The following is a 19,059-nucleotide window of genomic DNA, read 5'->3' as shown; positions in this document are numbered from 1 at the left end:
GCCCATAATCTTATGATGTTTAGTCAACTAAAGCTAGACTAACAGTAAAACATTTCAGGTGACTAAATATGACAAAAACTAATTGGAATTTTATTCAAAAGACTATGACTGAAACTACATCAAAATGTTCTGTCAAAATCAACACTGCCTTGCAGGTCCTGCAGGAAAAGTACACAGAGTTTGCGTCGGAGACGGGCAGCGTGGGCCAGGAGCGGGTGACGGCGGTGAACCAGATGGTGGACGAGCTTATCGACTACGGCCACGCCGAGGCCGCCACCATCGCCGAGTGGAAGGACGGGGTCAACGAGGCCTGGGCCGACCTTATGGAGCTCATGGAGACCAGGGGCCAGATGTTGGCCGCCTCTCACCAGCTGCACAAGTTCTTTTCTGACTGCAGAGAGGTAGAGTGTAATGCGGCTGATTCTCAAGCCTTTTAGCTCGAGACCCAACAGGGAAATTGGACGTTTGCCCGGGGACCCAAACTAGCGAAAATATCAGATCTACAAGCTCACAACGCGCCGCGTTGTGAGCTTGTGGATCTGCTATTTTCACTACTTCTTAAACTATCTTTTTAAAATGTATTTATGGATTTGTTTTTTTTATTTTATTTTATTTATGATTTTCTTTTGGAAAATGTTGTTTTTAATTGATAAACGTTCAGTTTTTTCTTTGTTTAAACTTTTTTGATGATTTAAATCATCAAATCGGGCCATGTCATAGGACCTTTAAATAATTATTTATTTATTTTTTAATATTTGCTCGCGGCCCATACAAATTGGTCCACGACCCAAACATGGGTTCTGACCATAGACCATAAAAAAATATGGACAGCATCACACCATTGGTTTCTACAGACAGTAAATGAAGCCTATTTTGCAGCGATTTCAAATCCACCATCTTTCTATATACGGTTGATATCCGGTCCAAAATGCAAACCGGAAATGAACGCTATTGGCTGAAACCACAGTGAGCACGGGTCTTCAGTCTTCACTCGGTAAAACCAGGGACCATAATTTACCAAAACGCATATCATGGGAAGACTGGAAGCATATAGTAATTATGACAATGTTTATTAAGGTAATAAAATCAAGTGTAAAGTAGAGCCTAATTGCTTTTGCAACCAGCAGGGGTGAAACAGCAGTGAAACAGTGAGACTACAGGGCATTCATATGAACTGTCACACTTCCTATATAGCCTCAATTTACAAGCCGGATGCTAGCCCATTGGGAAACCCACTATTTGGGAAACAGTGGTGTAGTGCAGTGATTTGATTTATTTTGAAAAGCCAAAAACTACATGGTTACCGCAGTTCGAGGATTACCCAAGAAAGTCCTGAGACTTATTTCCGTTGAGGTCCTCTCACAACGATTCTCCAACTGTTTAATTTCAAGGACCCCCAGTTTACTATTCGTTAAGCCACGGACCCCCATAATTCTGAGAGTGTACAAATGGTTTCCATTTGGTTCCATTTGTACACTCTCAGAGTTACCAATAATTTAGCTGGGGACCCCCTGGAATTAATTCCCTTTACTTACTTCACTTTATTTGTTTATTTTACGTGACAGTGCACGTTAATGAACATTCAAAACATGTACAAGAATTCAATCAATTGAACATGATCTCATGTAAACAATCCGGATTTAGCTAGAAGCTCATTTCCTTCCATAGTCCCACATATAAAAAAACACCACAATGACACAAACTGAAAATACGACAACAATATATTATACAACTGCCTACAAATAAACTTTAAAAATACCATACCTAATTTAAGCCTAACTAACAACTTAAATACCAAATATAAATGGTGGTCACATGTTTGACATCATGTCATACCCTGATGAAGACATAATATGTCGAAACGTTGGTAACTTATAAATAAAAAACTTTATTGCATCGTGGCTGCGAGTCTGTACGACCTCTCCTTTCCCTTTTTTATGTCACATGTTTGAGACATTTTTAACCATGGTTTTAGCTGTGTTTTAAAGGTACACAGGGTGGGGCTTTCCCTTAGAGCAGTGGTTTTCAACCCTTTCATATCAAGGCCATTATTTATTCGTCATTTGAGCCACGGACCACCATTTGATGAGATTTAGACTCTCAGACCCAAAACTTAGAATATTTTGTTATCATTCAAAATCCTAATAGTATGTTGCTATATCAGTGGTGCTCCAACTTTTCCATGTCAAGGACCCCCAAAATGATATGTATTTGGCCGCGGTCCCCCATCTCAAAATATGTTGTTCTAGAGACCCCCCAGAAGCACAGTTCGGAGTTAAAAATGTTCGCTTTAAAACATATATATATGCATTAAAAGATTTGCACACATTTTCCAAGATTTTTCCAAAAATAGCTAAATAAATCTTAAAATGACACAGATGCGTTCCCGGTCTTAACACATTGCCTGCCAGAGTTTTTTCAGATTTTTAGCTGTTGCCTGCCAGGGTTTTGCCATGTTTTTGGTACCTGTTCGCGTAGCCACAGATTTTTTTCCTCCAGTATGATTGATCCCCAGATGGTTTCTAATCACAGATGAGATTCAGGTGTGGTTTCACAAATGTCAACGAGGTCATTTTGACCTCGTTGACATGTTTGGTTGATGTTTCAATATAGCTCAAAAGCAGTAGTTTTAAACCAAAAAACAAAGTGAATTGTTTGTCCGTTTGAATTTTAACATTGAAGTGAATGGAGCAGCAAATCTTCGAACATTTTTAGCTCCTAATCTGTTCATAATTCGACAAGGGTTGAAATTATAAAAAAATGCAAAAAAAAAAAAAAAATTTTTTTTTTGAAAAAAAATTTTTTTTTTTTCCTTTTTTCCAAAGACGTATATATACGTCATTGGCAGGCAACAGCTGATTTCTAAATGACGTATATATACGTCTTAGGCAGGCAATGTGTTAATGGATTAAAAACCTTCAAATTATCAAAGCTTAAAAAGTGATCCTTTTCTAAAAATGCGACAATGATGATATGAGTTTGGTTTCTTGTCTAAGACCTTGATGGCTCTCTTGAAAAGTTGTTCAATTGGTTGCAGGACTGTGGCACCAGAAAACGACCAGTAAGTGAAACAATATTCAATGTGTAAAGTTATATAAAAATCATGCAGTGGAGATATGTTTTAGCAGCAGTGGTTGTGAAGAAGGGCCTTATCTATTAAAAATGTTGCATACCCCAAGGGTCCCTCAAGGACCCCTGAGGTACGCAAAAAAAAAACAGCTACAGTGTATTAGTTCAGGCGTTCACAAAGTTGTATATGCCAAGAACCCCCCAAATAGCCATAACTTCGGGCTGTGGCCCTGCTATTGCAAAATGCATTAAAAGATAAATAAATAACAACAGAAATAGCCATCTACAAGCTCATATACAAGCGTGTCGCACTCTGACGCGTTGTGAGCTTGTAGATCTGCCATTTTGTCCCCTTTTCAACCTATTTTGTCCCATCTTTGAACAGTTTCATCCCGCATTGATGTGGGTCGAAACCAGTCTGGCCTTTTAACCTTTTTATATTGCTGTGCTAGCTATGCCCAAGACATTAAAGGCTTTTTAAAGATATATCCTTGGCTCGTTTGTGAGTGTGCTTGAAGGAAGCAAATGGGCTTCCCTTCTTTCTGGAATTTTATTTTTGCACCTCATACCCACTGGACTGGAGTTACCTTTTGAACTCTAATGGAGAACACCCTGTGTTGTTTTGTTCTTAGATATATATATATATATATATTTGCATGTGTTCTTCCAGGTCTTGGCCCAGATTGAGGACAAGCATCGGAGGCTGCCAGAGGTCGACAGAGGTCGACAGGGTGGAACTGCCAACACCAGCAGCCTTCAGAGACTCATGCACAGCTTTGAACACGACATACAGCTCCTGGTCACACAGGTACAGAGACATCTTGCACACACGGACACACATTCCAAAATGACTTGCTGTCTCAACATTCGACTGCCTTTAGGATCCAGTGATTTCAATTCAGTCATTGCTCAGAAAATATTAAATAATGATTTTGACACAGATGAGCATGATTGTATCCAGCTTTTTGGACTGTTATAATATTTTTCTCTCTCTGTATTTTCCTGTGAGAGAACGTGCTCTGGTGAAAAAAAGATTTCTGTGATAAAAGGCAGATTTGGTCACATTCCTGATGTGGGCATCGAAAGTTAAATTGGAATCTATAATGACACCTGTATGTCTTTAGCCTGTTGCCTGGGACTGAGTGCCAGTGACTTCGATTTAGAGGTCAGTTTTCTCATTCTCCTCATCTGAACAATACCAGATTTGATGGTGGTTATCTTATCCCTGAAGCATGCTGCAAACTCTTCACATCTGGGTGTCGAGAAAACATCACCGGAATGTAAGGGGACATGGTTTATCAGTCAGTCAGTTGTTGAGGAGAGGATGTTTAGATTGTTCAGGTTGTCACTGAACAGTTTGGAGAAATGAAGAGCCTTGCTCACATAAAATGTCATCGTGGACATGTAATTTCTCTATTTTTGCAACTATAGTCGTCACTTTTTCACTTTCTCCCTTTTCTCCCTTTTCTTCCTATTGGCTAAAGGCCAGCCAATGGGGGGGTCACTAATGTCTTCCCATACTCTGAACCAAGCCCCCAGAACCAAGGTAGAACAGTGAAGCTGCCGCCGCCAGGTGGCCAAATCTTGGATTGCAAGACTTCCGCATTTAAAACGCTACTGCGCGTGCTTCTATGGTCTGAAACCCTAGTGCGCCTGAGACAAACACAGATGAACTTGTTTTCTTTATATTGGTAGCCAAGCTGAAAATTACATTTCATGTCAGTCTTGTTTTTTTGTCCACCATGGAACCAAATGGACCCTCACGGGTCCATTTGGTTCCATTTGTACACTCTCAGAGTAAAAAAAAACACTGAGGATTTTTTAGTGTAGATTGGGGGTCCCAGAGATAAACATCCTATCAAATGGGTGGTCTGTGGCCTAATGCATATCAAACTGGGGGTCCTTTGAAACAAAAGAGGTTGAGAATGGCTGTACTGGATCATCACATGAGGAGGCTAGAATAACTGCTGGTATTGTATATACTTTCTACACAGATCATGAGATTTGCAACAACCTCAGGGGTAAGACACCATTTCTTAACAAGCCATTCTGTATTTTTTCTGTGCTGCGCAGGCTTTAACCGAAAGTAATACACAATAATGATAAGACAGACTGTAGCCATATCGACAATGGAGGATACATCGACAGTGAGTCCATGAGTTATCCCCAGATCTAAGGTGTGGCCATGGAAATGGGTGGGTCCTAGTGACATTCTGAATGAAATCCATGAGATTCAGAATGTTTATAAACTCCATGGCTTTGGAATCTGACTTATTATCCACATGTAAGTTCAAATCCCCTATGATAGTTCTTTTATCATTATTACTGTGGATAATAGATACAAATTCTGCTATAGTCGACTTAGGAAGCGGGGGCATGGCTTGGGAGGCCTGTATAAAGTTAGTGCCAGCACAGGTGGCTGGCTCCTATAGTTTATAATGGCATGATACTCAAATGAACAAAAGTCATTGAGTGCTCTGAAAAGCAATTCATGGTAAAATAAGACACTGACACTGCAGTTCCTTTTGCATGAGCTCCTGTCTGCCGTGCAACTGGGTCACAGGAGTCAACTGTATAATGTACTGATGCAAAATCACAGCTGCTATATCTCAACTCTAGCAAAAGAGCATTTATTGGTCATGTAGGCCCTGGTGTCTGCTGGAGCATCTGTGTTTTTGCACCATCTGCAAAATAACCTCTTTGCGTTTTTTTTTTATACTGTTTAACTATAACCTTTGTTCCCAGAATAGGGTTGGTTACTTTATACATAGTAATGTTACAAACCATACATTTATTTCATGTTTGCTATTGGGATTAGCTGGATTTCTCGATTAAATTACATTTCAGTTAGACTAAACATCATTGTCCAAAAAGTTAATTTGCCTTTGGCCCCAACAAATGTAGATAAAAAAGACAGACAAAATGAATCCACAGTGCAATATTATGACATAAGGACACTATAAAAACAGCGCTGCACATGCACATAAGCCACAGGGGGAAAGTGCAAAACATGCAATTCCAAATATTTCCATCACAAAGTCAAAGTTACACGTAGAACAAATTAAAAACATACGTGAAAAGAAATGCATGGATGTACTTCCTCGGCCTACTGGCAGCGTGCTCAAGGAATTCAGCGCTGATTGGTCCAGCGGATTGTTACATTTACCCCAGACACACAGACAGACCCATTTCTAGACGGCTCGCCAACTACAGAGCCACACCGTCATAAATAACACATCCCCCCCTCTCTCTCTCTCTCTCTTTGTCTGTGTCTGTGTGTGTCTGTGTGTGTGTGTGTGTGTCTCTCTCTCCTAGGTACGCCAGCTCCAGGAGAGTGCCGCCCAGCTGAGAACAGTCTATGCTGGAGAGAAGGCCGAGGCCATCGCCTGTCGCGAGCATGAGGTGATGCAGTGCTGGAAGGAGCTGCTGATTTCCTGCGAGGAGTGTCGTGTGCAGATCACCACGGCGACGGACAAGCTGAGGTTCTTTGGCGTGGTGCGAGATCAGATCATGTGGATGGACTCCATCATCTGCCAGATAGGAACAGGAGAGAAACCCAGGTATTTACACTGTTCTGGGGCTTATGGGCAAATCTCAATTAGATTGTTTTGTCATTCAAGATTTTATTCATTTCCAGATTTTACGTGCACACTGAAAGGACATAAACAACACCACATAAAGAAATACAGAGCGCTCCGCAGTTGAATCTGTCGGCAACTCCCATTACAACGTGTAGAGTTGTTGTTGTTAGGAATGAAAACAAAGGAGCACCACCGGAAGAGGAGGGCCGAAGGAGAGTAAACGGGCCGATATCCGGTGTCTACCCCCCCCAGGGGCAAATTCCCAGATGGGCTCCCAGATTGACAAAATACAGACTCTTGACATCTAGCTTCCTTAGGAGTGTCACGTTTAATATTAGGGCCCGACCCAGTGGCATACCCACTGTAGAAGCAACTAAGATCTTGCCTCACCTAAAAAACCCAAATAACCCGAAAATGTGTCATTGCGTACTTAATGTCCTCAAAGTCACGCATCCAACCAGCTTTGAACTGAGCAGAATGGACCTTCCGTTCCAGAGATAATGGCCAAAACATCTTGAAAGCGGCTATTTTCGACGGTTTTCGACTGCCGTTTTTCGATTGAGTTGAAATTTCTTTTTTGGGGGTAATAGAGGGGTGGGGGCGAAAAATCTCACCTGCCCTAAATGTAAATCCTGGGGCCACCACTGGCCCGACCTACGGTATACTGTATATCGGTCGACTGATATTATCGGCAGATATCGGCCTATTACCTATCGATATTGGTTGAATTATCTGCCATTTTTTCCTTTTTTTTTTCTATGTCCACAAGCATGCGCAGTCGTACAGTATGTGTAAACAGGTTCCTAACTTGTAGATTTGTTAGTTTGTGGGAAAAAAGTATCTAGCCAGGGTTTTGCTTGTTTGTTTTCAGTTATGTGTTACTGTGTCACATAATGCATACAGTGGATAAGGATGCCTATTTACTTAGTAGCGTTTATATATTGTGGCTCACAAATACAATACAATGGTCCAAAACCTGATTAAATTCCATCATAAAAACACAAATAAAAACTCACGACTAGATTTGTAGAATCAAGTTAAACTGCAAGTTAAACCTTGTCTTCCAATATCGCACATGCCATCTTCGGTTCATTGTCAGCCCATCATTAACCCATAATAACCGGGACAGCATCTGTGTTATATTAGATTTTAACTATATATATAAAGCACATTGGTTGGCTATTAAAAAATAGCAGATATACAAGCTCACTTCGAGCCACGCTACGAGCTTGTAGATCTGATATTTCTGAAAAATCTTGAAAATGTGTGTAAATCTTTGACTATATATATTTCTAAAGTGAACATGTTTTACTCAAATTTGCTTCTGGGGTGCCCCGGAACAAAATATTTTGAGATGGGGATCCGCGGTTAAATATTATAATTTTGGGGGTCCTTGACATGGATAAGTTTGAACACCACTGACATAGCAACATAAGTTTTTCAGAAAACTGTTAGGATTTAGATTTAGATATTTGTCGAATCGGCCCCAGGTCTTAATGGGTTAAGAAGTCATTGAGACTGCCAGATATTGCCTCAAAACATTGTCCCTCTCCGCATGTGGTGGTGTTCAGGGACGTGTCCTCAGTGGAGGTGCTGATGAACTACCATCAGAGTCTAAAGAGTGAGGTGGAGGCTCGTACCCGCAGCGTTCTGCAGTGTATTGAGATGGGCAAGACCCTTCTGGCTGCCCGAAATCCTGCTGCAGAGGAGGTAGGTCCTGATAACAAACTTAGTTTTTATTTCAGTTTTGGCAACTTATACAAACAAATACATTATACATAATCTGTGCAGCTTGATTGTCTAGTCTCAATTTGAGACTAGACAATCATCGTTGGTCCTGAATGTAGTTGCTCTTCTGGAGCTCTGACATCTAATAACTCATTTAAAAAACACGGGTGAAACTTTTGATGATGATGATGATGTTGATGAAGTGGTTGTGATTCTCCCAGATCAAGGAGAAGTTGGACACGGTCGTTGCTAAACAAAATGAGCTGTCTGAGAAGTGGGACAGGCACTGGGAGCTGCTGCAGCATTGTGAGTTAAAGCACACATTCACAGAAACACTCCCAAATGTACAGAGACATAAAGATTATACACTTTGGAGTATGTGGATGCAAAAGCCACACCAACAGAATGGAATACAATAGACTTCATGACACAGTTTAGTCAGACTGTTGCAGTGCAACGTTTACACCTGGAGAAAATCTCCTCTCCTCTCCTCTCCTCTCCTCTCCTCTCCTCTCCTCTCCTCTCCTCTCCTCTCCTCTCCCCTCCCCTCCCCTCCCCTCCCCTCCCCTCCCCTCCTCTCCTCTCCTCTCCTCTCCTCTCCTCTCCTCTCCTCTCCTCTCCCTCAGTGTTGGAGGTCCACCAGTTTGCCCAGGAGGCGGTAGTGGCGGAGGCTTGGCTGACCGCCCAGGAGCCCTTCCTCAACAGCCACGAGCTGGGTGCGAGCGTGGACGAGGTAGAGCAGCTCATTCGTCGTCACGAGGCCTTTCGCAAGGCCGCTGCCACCTGGGAGGAGCGATTCAGCTCGCTACGGCGACTCACTACGGTAACAGAAACAGCACGCAACTTTATTTGGATTATGTTATGGCATTTTGTCTTTATTTGATTGTACAGCGGAGAGGTACAAGAAAGAGAGGGTCACGCGCCACATACTGTATTCGTTTTGGGAGGTGGAGTCACTGTTGAGAACTCTATTTAGAATGAATCGGACCAATCAGGATATGATTTTGATCCTAATTCTGTGTTACACCCCTCCCACTTTCTAGGTGGAGAAGATGAGGGCAGAGCAGGGTAAGCTTCCCCCGACGCCACTACTGGGGCGCAAAGTCTTCCTCGACCCCCAGGACGCCAACCCCAGCCCTGCCGCCCTCACCCGCCTCCCCCTCTCCCCCGTCATGCGACAGACCATCTACGAGCAGAGCGAGCAGAGCTCCCCTCCCTCCCCCTCCCCGGCCACGCCGTCCCCACCCCCCTCCTCCTCGGTGGCTCGCCGCCTAGGCTCGATGGTGGCCAACTACACCCCGGTGATGAATGTCTCCAGCTACCGGCACACCCTGGAGGCGCGGCACGCCTCCGGGGGAGTGGTGGGGGGGATGGCGGCCGGTCGGGACCAGCCCTCCCCGGCCTCCATTGCAGCGGTCGCCAACGCGGCCATGCTGGTGTCGGCCAACCAGGCGAGGGAGAGCCTCAACGCGGCGAGGGAGCAGTCGATCAGAGTGATGAGCAGTAGCATGGGCTCCGCCTCGCCCGCACTCGCCAACTTCCATCCCCAGTTGGCCCAGGCGGTGAGCGACGTCGAGGTCAAATCCCCGTATCTACGGCAACCCAAGATCATGCACATGGGAGACGTGGTGACCCCGCTCATCGTGGCCGGCCGGCTCGAGAAGTCCCGAGAGGACGTGGAGGTGAAGTCGTCCCCGTATTTACGGCAGCCCAAGATGAAAACCTTCGACGACGTGGTGACCCCGCTCCTCGTGGCCAGCCGGCTCGAGAAGGCCCGAGAGAGAGAGAGGGAGAGGGAGATGGGGATGCTGGGAGAGATGGGCCCAGAGAGAGGGGAGGTGGCGGTGATGGCCGAGGTGGTGCTCCAGGACCCCGGCAGGGAGAGGCTGCACGGCGAGCCCGGCAGAGGCACTCGGGGCCGGCTGAACGGGGGCAGGACCGACCCCTTGGTTCACGCCGAGCCCCAAGTCCAGGTCCAGGTCCAGGCCCAAGTCCAGACCCACCACCGGGAGCATCACAAGATAGAGCGGCAGCTGTCCAGCGAGCAGCTCATCCAGGCGCGCAGGGACGAGCTGCCCCAGGAGGTGTGGAGGGAACAGGCGGAGAGGAGGAGAGGGACGCTGGAGAGACAGACGTCCAGCGAGCACGAGGGCCTCAGTGGAGGCCAAGGCGGAGGCCACGGAGGTCACGGTGGAGGCCACAGTGTAGGGGGCCACAGTGCAGGAGGCCACAGTGCAGGAGGCCACAGTGCAGGAGCCCACAGTGTAGGAGGCCACGAGGGCCGACGGAGGGAAAGGGACCGACATCGACTGGAGAGGCAAGAGTCCAGTGAACACGACACGGGCAAGGAGCACTCTGATAGACGCTCAGGAGGAGGGTGAGATATAATTAAGGCTTTTTAGTGGTGTTTTCTGTCTGTATATTGTGTTTTCTAACATTATTTTGTCTAATTTCTGTGGTTGTGGATGGGGGGTTGAAAGGTAATCAGGATGCAATGATATGTATAATGTGGAAATGTTATGCTATGTGATGCTGTGATCTACATTTTGACCCTTGTTTGGTGTGAGTGACTACGTTTAAGTTCAATTATGCAGTGAAGAAGAAATGTCAAGCATTGCACGATTGACTGAAAAAATATATTTTCTGTAGAATTGGACTTAAAGGAAGGATTTTTTTATTGCATGAATTGAATGGCAGTGCCATGCATGTTTGCTGTCTTTCATGTTGTGATAATGTATGTGTTCAAGTTTATTAGTGTTTCATTCAAGATTCAAATTGTTGTATAATGACAACACAATCTCGAATTTACAGGTTTAAACATCCGTGATTCTGTCTGCCCATACGTCCATCCCAAAATTTGGTCCAAACAAGATATAGAAATTTACAGAGCACATTCATAATCCCTGAGGATGACCCCCTACGCATTGGGGCGACCCCCATGACTTTTCCTGTAGTGCATTGGTTCTCAAAGTGGGGTACGGGGACCCCCAGGGGTAGTTGAGGGGGTTCCAGGGGGTCCCCAGCTAAATGATGGACAGGAACCAAATGGACCCTTATGGGTCTGTAACTCTGAGAGTTAAATTAACTTTGGTTTTACAATGTGAATTGGGGTCCCAGAGGTATAAATGCCATTAAATGGGGGTCCATAGCCTAATGCATGTCAAACTGGGGGTCCTTGAAATTTAAATGGTTGAGAATCACTGCTAGAGAGCCGTAAAAAAATCTTCTCTTATTGGGGTCCCTGGCTTATCTTTTCAAATGGGGGTCCGCGGGGTAATAAGTGTCAATTAGGGGGTCCTTGACATGAAAAAGTTTGAGAACCACTGCTCTAGTGCCACCCTTAGGGCACAAGATATCTCATAAGCGGATTGCATGATGAACCCTATTGATTTTGGTGACCCCATGGTCTTTCTTCTAGTGGCACCCTCAGGCTTTGTAATGATGGTACTTTATTTTTGTTCACTTTCAACCTTTGGCTCTTGTTTTCCACTATGTGTTAATCCTTTAAGGCTACAATCTGGGACTTATTTTAATGAATAAATCATACTGTAATTTCAACCGATCAGTATGGTAGAGTGTGTTAATACGATATAACTAGCACAGCTGTAGTCGTCGGGTGAGGTCTTCCTACTCTTCCATTGAGAAATTGCGACCCTGGTGTCAAATTGGACAATAGAGCCACCATCTTTTTTTGTAGTTCGGACATTGTTGCAATTACTTTTCTACTGGATTGTAGCTTTAAATCGTTTTGATCTGGAGCAGCATGGTTGGTATCTAGGGGCTGCTAGCAGGGCTTTTAGACTCTGATGTTGTATTATTATTATTATTTTGCATTAAAAAGTGCAGTAAACCTTAAAGATGAATGATGTGTTTTGTCTACAGAGAGAAGAAAGCCGCCGCCGCCATGCCTTTTACTATGTTTGACATAGTAGGACAGCTGCAAGAGGCACAGGTCTGCATTCTGTTTTCATACGCAAATACTTTTAATCTTTTATTTTCTCTCGTTCTCTTGTTATACCCAGTTGAAAATAGCATGTTTCGCAAAAGAAAAGTACACAGGAGCCGAGATAAAGGATTTTAAAGTAATGAGTTAACCAGGAAGTGAATGGAGCAGTAAATCTTCGGATCACGTTATCTTGGGTTCTGGACGTTTTTTATTTATTTTTTAATCACAGACATATCCGTGAATGGCGGTAAACGGGTGGATTTTAAATCACGGATATGTCCGTCAATGGCAGTGTTAAAGGGATTGTAGGCAACATTAAGCCTAAATTTGAAACATATTTATACTGTATATATATATTTTGCATTTTTTTCCCTCTATCAGCCACTATATAATGATGCTGGGGTCTTTTCCTGCATTGAAACACAGTCCTCTTTCTGAAATCCGTATTTTCCCTATTGTTTGTGTTTGTCCGGGGCGTAAATTAACGCACGCATGTGCGCGTCTGTGTCCGTGGGAACTTTTTACTTTCGGTTTTAAAACGCTTTCAAACTTCTTTTTTGAGGCACAGAATTTACTTTTAAGAAATCGTTTGGATAGAATTTAGTTGTTTAACTTCATATATGTGGTCAATTTATCATGAAAGAGCCTATTTAAAAATAAAAATTCAGAGAACCAGAGAATTGGATCCGAATAAAGCAACCTATATACGGCATGGCCCGTTTTGAAGTCCCCTTAACTCTATGGAAGTCACCCCCTGGTGGTCGGGGAAACGAACTGCTGGAGTTTTTTTCTTTGTTTATCTCGGAACTGCCTACAATCCCTTTAATATAATAACACCAACAATAATAATAAGAAGAAGAAGAAGAAGAAGAATATACTAAAACACATATAACACCAGTTTACATGTCTGCAGTAATGTATCTCTATCATGGTCATCCACCCTCAGGCGCGTGGTGAGGTTCCCAAGGTGCCTAACGGAGTATCGGACAAGTCGTCTTCCGGCCGCCCTGAGCGGCCTCGAGCACGGGACCGACCCAAACCTCGGCGCCGACCGCGACCCAAAGAGGCGCCGGCGGGTGAGACGACCCGGCGGTCCCGGTCGGCCCCGGCCCAGAGCAGTGAGGTGACTGTCCCCAGTGAGCCGGGCCCCCCCTCACACACCGCACACCACGAGGGCTTCCTGTTCCGCAAGCTGGACATTGAGACGTTGAAGAAGAGCGCCAATAGGTGGGTGTTCAGGGTCATGGCAGTCGGCTAGTAGCCTACCATGTGAGGAGGATGGACACAGAGTGATGTCACTAGACCACTGACCACCGTTTAATGTTTTTTTTTTTTTTACTTTTTATGATTTGTAGCAATGTTTTACCAAAGTTTGTAAGATAAATACCATTGTATTCTAGATATAAGTCAGATAGTATTTGGGAATCATTCTACATGGGTTGGGCTTACCATTCAAAGGACACTCAGAGAGTCTCGGGTAAGTTGTCGCTCACAAATCAGTATGTTAGATTTGTCCCAAATACTTTCCCAAATACTACTCACTGGATTTTGTCCACTGACAAAGCTCATATGCATTTGGTAGCCTACCTAGATAGGATAAAACAAAACAGTATTTATTGGGTCTGTGATATACTTGTGTTTTCCTTTCTTCGGTCTGGTCTTGGTGACATCATTGTCCCCTCTGTTTTACTTCGCCTCGATGACAGGAGCATGATCGTAGCATGCTAAGCTACCAAGCTAACACATCCAACTGACTCATTGAGATGTTGAGATGCTGGACAGGTGCATGATTGACACCGGATTACATTACAAATTACATTATGGTCCCATGACATTTGTAGTCGGATATACTATTGGTTGCCTATTGGACTTGTGATCACCTTTAGCACGGACATGTTTTATCTATGAGTGCTTCAACAAATAATCCCAAGAGTTTATATTGTGCTTACATCTGACAGATAACTTCACATTTCCTATGTCAGTGTTGTATTTGTTTTCACCAGTGGGATATTTGATCTTTCACTCATATTGTGAGGAAAATATTTCTATGTGTATTTTAGTATTATAAGCACTCTATATTAAAACCAGGATCACTTACAACTGTCTGATGAAGACAAATACCAAATAAATTACAAATGTCAAGGTATCCCTAGCTGTGGTTTTAGGATATATTCTTATGTAACTTTTGGCTGGACCTTCGGTATTTCTTCTCTGATTATTAGGATCAGAATGTGTTGCCAAAAAGGTTACATATTTAACCATGAACGGGGAGACATCCCACTGCCTGCAGCAGCAGCAGCAGCATGCATGATGCCTATTATGCCTCTAACTAATGCTCACCCACAGCATCTAATAAAGTATAGTAGAGGTTGGCTGGCTGGCTAACCGATTGACTGACTGACAGGACGGCTGGCAGGTGGACGGATGCAGTGGGGTTAAAGGACCAGGGTAGGGGACACTGCTGGTTGCGTGCCTTGCTTAGTGTGTGCAACCACTCTGTCCCATCACTGACTCACTTGAGCACACTTGCAACCACACACATCCACACATAGTCACACACACGCACACACACGCGCACACACACACACACGCACACACACGCACACAGACACAGACACACACACACACACACACACACACACACACACACACACACACACACACACACACACACACACACACACGCACACACACACGCACACACAACCACATTCTTATTTCAAGTGGGATGTCATAACAACTTGTTTGTGGAGAGAAATCAGACAAATCTTTTGTCTGTTTCAGAGTTTTGTCTTTGGTATTTATAAATACTGGTGCCCATTTCAGATAATTCAAAAGCAATTGTTATGCACATCCACCTTGGTCGCTGGTGCAGCACAAAACATGAACATGTAAAAATATGTGTGCCAACACAGTTACAACGTTTCGACCAACACTGAATTACTGCATAAAGAACTAGAAGGAACATTCTGTGTGTTCAGCTCACAGGTCGATAACTGCGGACCGTGGTACTATTTGTCTCCTAAGCAAAGTTTGGTCACATTAAACGCACACATGACATTATGTATCCTGATATTTTACAACAAAGCAATATACTGTAGGCATCATGATGAAGTTACGCATTTTCTCTGCACTGCAGTACATCAAAGTAAACATTGTCTCTGTCGGGTGGATGTCCAAAACTGTTACATTAACGAAAAAACAAGTTAAAATATGGAGATAAAGGTTTCTGCCCGACAGCAACAAAATGCCTTTTCAGACACATCCAACCGAGAAGGGTAGTCAGATCTCTCTCACACACACACACGCACACGCACACGCACACGCACACACACACACACACACTGTACCTGGCTTCTCCAGCTGGCTCTGATGACCACCTACTCCCCTGCTTCCTTCTGAGAGACCCTGACGGCCTAGTCTCTCCCTGCACTGCTCCCTACCGGCTCGGCTGGCTGACGCACAGCTAAAGGCTCATCCCGCCACCTTTCGGATGAGTGCCACTCAGTCAAGGCTTTGGATGAATGTTTCATAATGTACATGCCCTGCTATGTACATGGCAAGGTAAAGCATAATACTGAATGGCTTTTTAATCTCCACAAGTTTGAATCTTACAAAGATCCTCAAAGATCCTCCCTTAGAATTCATTCACTCCTTGTATTCGTCCTGTTCAATTTTCACTGGGGGGGAGACGACCTGAGGGGGGGGGCGGGACCGTCCTCAGGCCATCTCCTCCAATCGGTTTTGAGGAAGAACCGAGGAGAGAAAAGGAGAAGAGGTCTTATAAGGAGCATCGAGATTCAATCTGTTTTAATGTTAGCGACATAGCAACACCATGAGGCCATGACAAGCATGATGTGTGTCTTTTTTCCAGGGTGTCTGCATGTCTTTACAAAGGTCCACAACTGTGTCGAATTAAATCGCCCATGGCATTAATTCAAGACCTTAACCCATTGAGACCTGGAACTGTCTCATTTTTAGATTTGAGCTAAAAAGCATTATTTTACACTTTGGGCTATTCAAAAATAGCAGATCTACAAGCTCATAGCGTGGCACCGAGTGCCGCGCTACGAGCTTGTAGATCTGCTATTTTTGAAAAATCGTGAAAATGTGTGCAAATCTTTGAATATATATATTTTTAAAGCGAACATTTTTAACTCAAATCTTTGCTTCTGGAGGTCCCTGGAACAAAATATTTTGATGGGGGTCCGTGGCCAAAAACATATAATTGTGGGGTTCCTTGACATGAAAAAGATTGAGCACCACTGATATAGAAACATACGTTTTAAAGAAAACTGTTGAGATTTAGGAGACATGTAGAATCGGCTTCAGGTCTCAATGGGTTAATTATTCAGCTACTTGAAACATGCAGACACCTACTAGTTTACTTGAGTGATACTGCCTAAGTGCCATTTAACTAAACTCCCTCCTATCCTTTCTCCTCTCTCCCTCATTGCTGCTCACTGCTGGTCCTCTACTCTCCTCCAAGGTAAGTGATATACTGTTAGCCTAGCCTAATACGGTAACCCTCTTCCCTCATCCCTGCACCCCCGCCACCTCCATGTGTCGTGCATTCGTCCGTTTCCTCCATCTGTGTTTGTTTTCGACGGTGTGTGTCCTCGTACCTCCTTGGCCCCCCCTGTGCGCCGGTCCATCCTGCCCACCCCACCACCCACCTACTGTGGTCAGGTGAGTGAGATGTGAGGTTCAAGCGAGAGAGCGGCTCTCTCAGCTCTTCCCTAACTTCTCCCTGTCTCCCCCACACCCCAACCCCCGCCCCCGACTTCCCCCCTCTTCCCCTGCCCCCCCCCCCCCTCATCGCCTCCCTCTTTTTCCTTCTCCCTACACCTCCCCTCTCCCTCTGACTTCCCTCTACCATCGCCCCCCCACCACAGCAGGTCCTGGGTTAATCTGTATTGCGTGCTGAACAAAGGGGAGCTGGGCTTCTACAAGGACGCCAAGAACACCGCCACGCCCTACAACAATGAAGCCATGCTCAACCTGTCCCTCTGCAACTGTGACATCACCAACGGCTACAAGAAAAAGAAGAATGTCTTTACGCTCAAGTGAGGCTTGTTTACATGTGGGCTTGTCGTGGAATTGTCTACGCTTTGGAATATTTGTGGCTTGTTATCTCCGCCAGGCTGAAGGCCGTGGAGAGAGGTTATGTTTTGACCCCTGTTTGTGTATTTGTCTATGTGTTTGTCTGTCAATCCGGAGCTAATCTGGTAAAACGCTGGTCTGAAAAGAGTGCACGCTGGCAAAATTCTTCACATTTGCTCTCTTGAACCACACACACACAAACATTTTGCAACCGATCCTCTAGATTTTGTCCAAAATTCACACAAATCACTACACATTAACTCAAGAGTCATGTGATAAACATGTCTCGTACCGATTTTTTATATCAGATACCAATTGGCTAGAATTGCCTTCCAAAGTTTGCAGTTGGGACCTATTTTACCAAAAAAAGAACACATCATCCGATCGAACCCGATCAGATCTAAATTGAATCATGTATGGAGGAGCCTCTAAACACACTCCTATCCAGATGGAAGTCACATTGATTTTAGGCAGTCTGAACAAGGCTAAGGAATGTGATTCAAATCTGATATGCAAAAATACATTCTAGATGTGTTTATTTGGGTTTTATACCAGAGCTGTAGTCAATGTAAATTCTAGTATGTTGTTGTCGTCACTATCGCATTGCATTGTGGGACATTTATACGTATTGTCCGGTCCAGTATTTCATTAGCCTGATAATCAGCCTGAAGCTGCCTGGAGCTTCAGTCTGAAATTGGCTGCAGTGTCGGCGATTACAAGGGGGAGGGGATTTGAATTTCCCTAAACCAATCACAAGAGATCCACGGATCCGCCTACATCTGATGTCATCACACAGCTTGTTTTAGCAGATATTCACTGATTGGCTTGTTGTTAGACCCACCCCCACCTCCGACTCTCATTGGACGGTACTTTTTGTATCTAAGATATCCTAGCATAGACATATAAAGGTAGGCGCCTCCTCTGGCTCTGAAGCGTCTGTATGGCAGGCGCGCTTCTGCTTCCTTGGGGGGCAGCTGGCAATTTCCCCGTGTGTCACAGAAGGGGGCGTTCAATAGGCCAATCAGAGGCAGGTGGGGGCGGGACAACTAGATTCTGACAAGTCCTGGAAAAGACGCGCTGTGATTGGGCACTGGCCAATCACAGCACGTATGGCGGCCACCATACGAAACAGGTCACTCCAACGAACTGCAGAGGCCAATGAGGTATCTAGGTTTCTATATCTATGTATCCTAGGCTCACATTAGAACTCCAGACCAAGAGGCAGTCCACTCAGAGAGTGGGCGGGGTCTATGGCTTGGAACCAGGCTAGTATTTCATAGTATGGAATTTCGAGCGCAGACATGGTGTGTTTATCTTACTGAGGTACAAAATGTGTGCAGGGTTTGTCATGTAGGACAATGCAATAAGTGTCAGAGCGGCACAATGAAGGTAAAACAAATAAAGACAATTTACAAACTTTTTCTTTTCCACGGTGACAGAGTGCAAGGTTGTTGTACAAAGTAACTAACTAGATAGCAAAAATAATTTCAAGTATTTGCCACCATACACTCATTTTCTCCCCTCTTTTATCGTTGCAGAACAAAGGATGGCAGTGAGTTTTTGTTCCATGCAAAAGACGAGGTAAGAAGCCTGTTTGTCACCTGGAGGATTCAGTTCACTTGGCTTATCCTC

General features: G+C 44.3%; 1 protein-coding gene across 1 annotated transcript in view; it reads left to right on the top strand.

The window, feature by feature from the left end:
* Positions 1-19,059, top strand: part of sptbn4b (spectrin, beta, non-erythrocytic 4b) — a 166,315-nt gene that overhangs the window by 141,381 nt on the left and 5,875 nt on the right. Inside the window, exons 32-42 of the mRNA XM_084065331.1 lie at positions 156-401; positions 3,740-3,877; positions 6,385-6,629; positions 8,222-8,360; positions 8,600-8,684; positions 9,005-9,201; positions 9,422-10,755; positions 12,261-12,330; positions 13,271-13,551; positions 17,220-17,390; positions 18,966-19,008. Of these exons, the coding sequence (XP_083921457.1) occupies positions 156-401; positions 3,740-3,877; positions 6,385-6,629; positions 8,222-8,360; positions 8,600-8,684; positions 9,005-9,201; positions 9,422-10,755; positions 12,261-12,330; positions 13,271-13,551; positions 17,220-17,390; positions 18,966-19,008 (2,949 nt within the window). The remainder of the gene's footprint in view (positions 1-155; positions 402-3,739; positions 3,878-6,384; positions 6,630-8,221; positions 8,361-8,599; positions 8,685-9,004; positions 9,202-9,421; positions 10,756-12,260; positions 12,331-13,270; positions 13,552-17,219; positions 17,391-18,965; positions 19,009-19,059) is intronic.

The sequence above is a fragment of the Gymnoscopelus microlampas genome (genome assembly GCF_963454915.1).
Source record: "Gymnoscopelus microlampas genome assembly, chromosome: 8".
Lineage (NCBI taxonomy): Eukaryota > Metazoa > Chordata > Actinopteri > Myctophiformes > Myctophidae > Gymnoscopelus > Gymnoscopelus microlampas.
The sequence above is the reverse complement of the archived record's forward strand: the minus strand, read 5'-3'. Positions and strand labels throughout refer to the sequence as shown.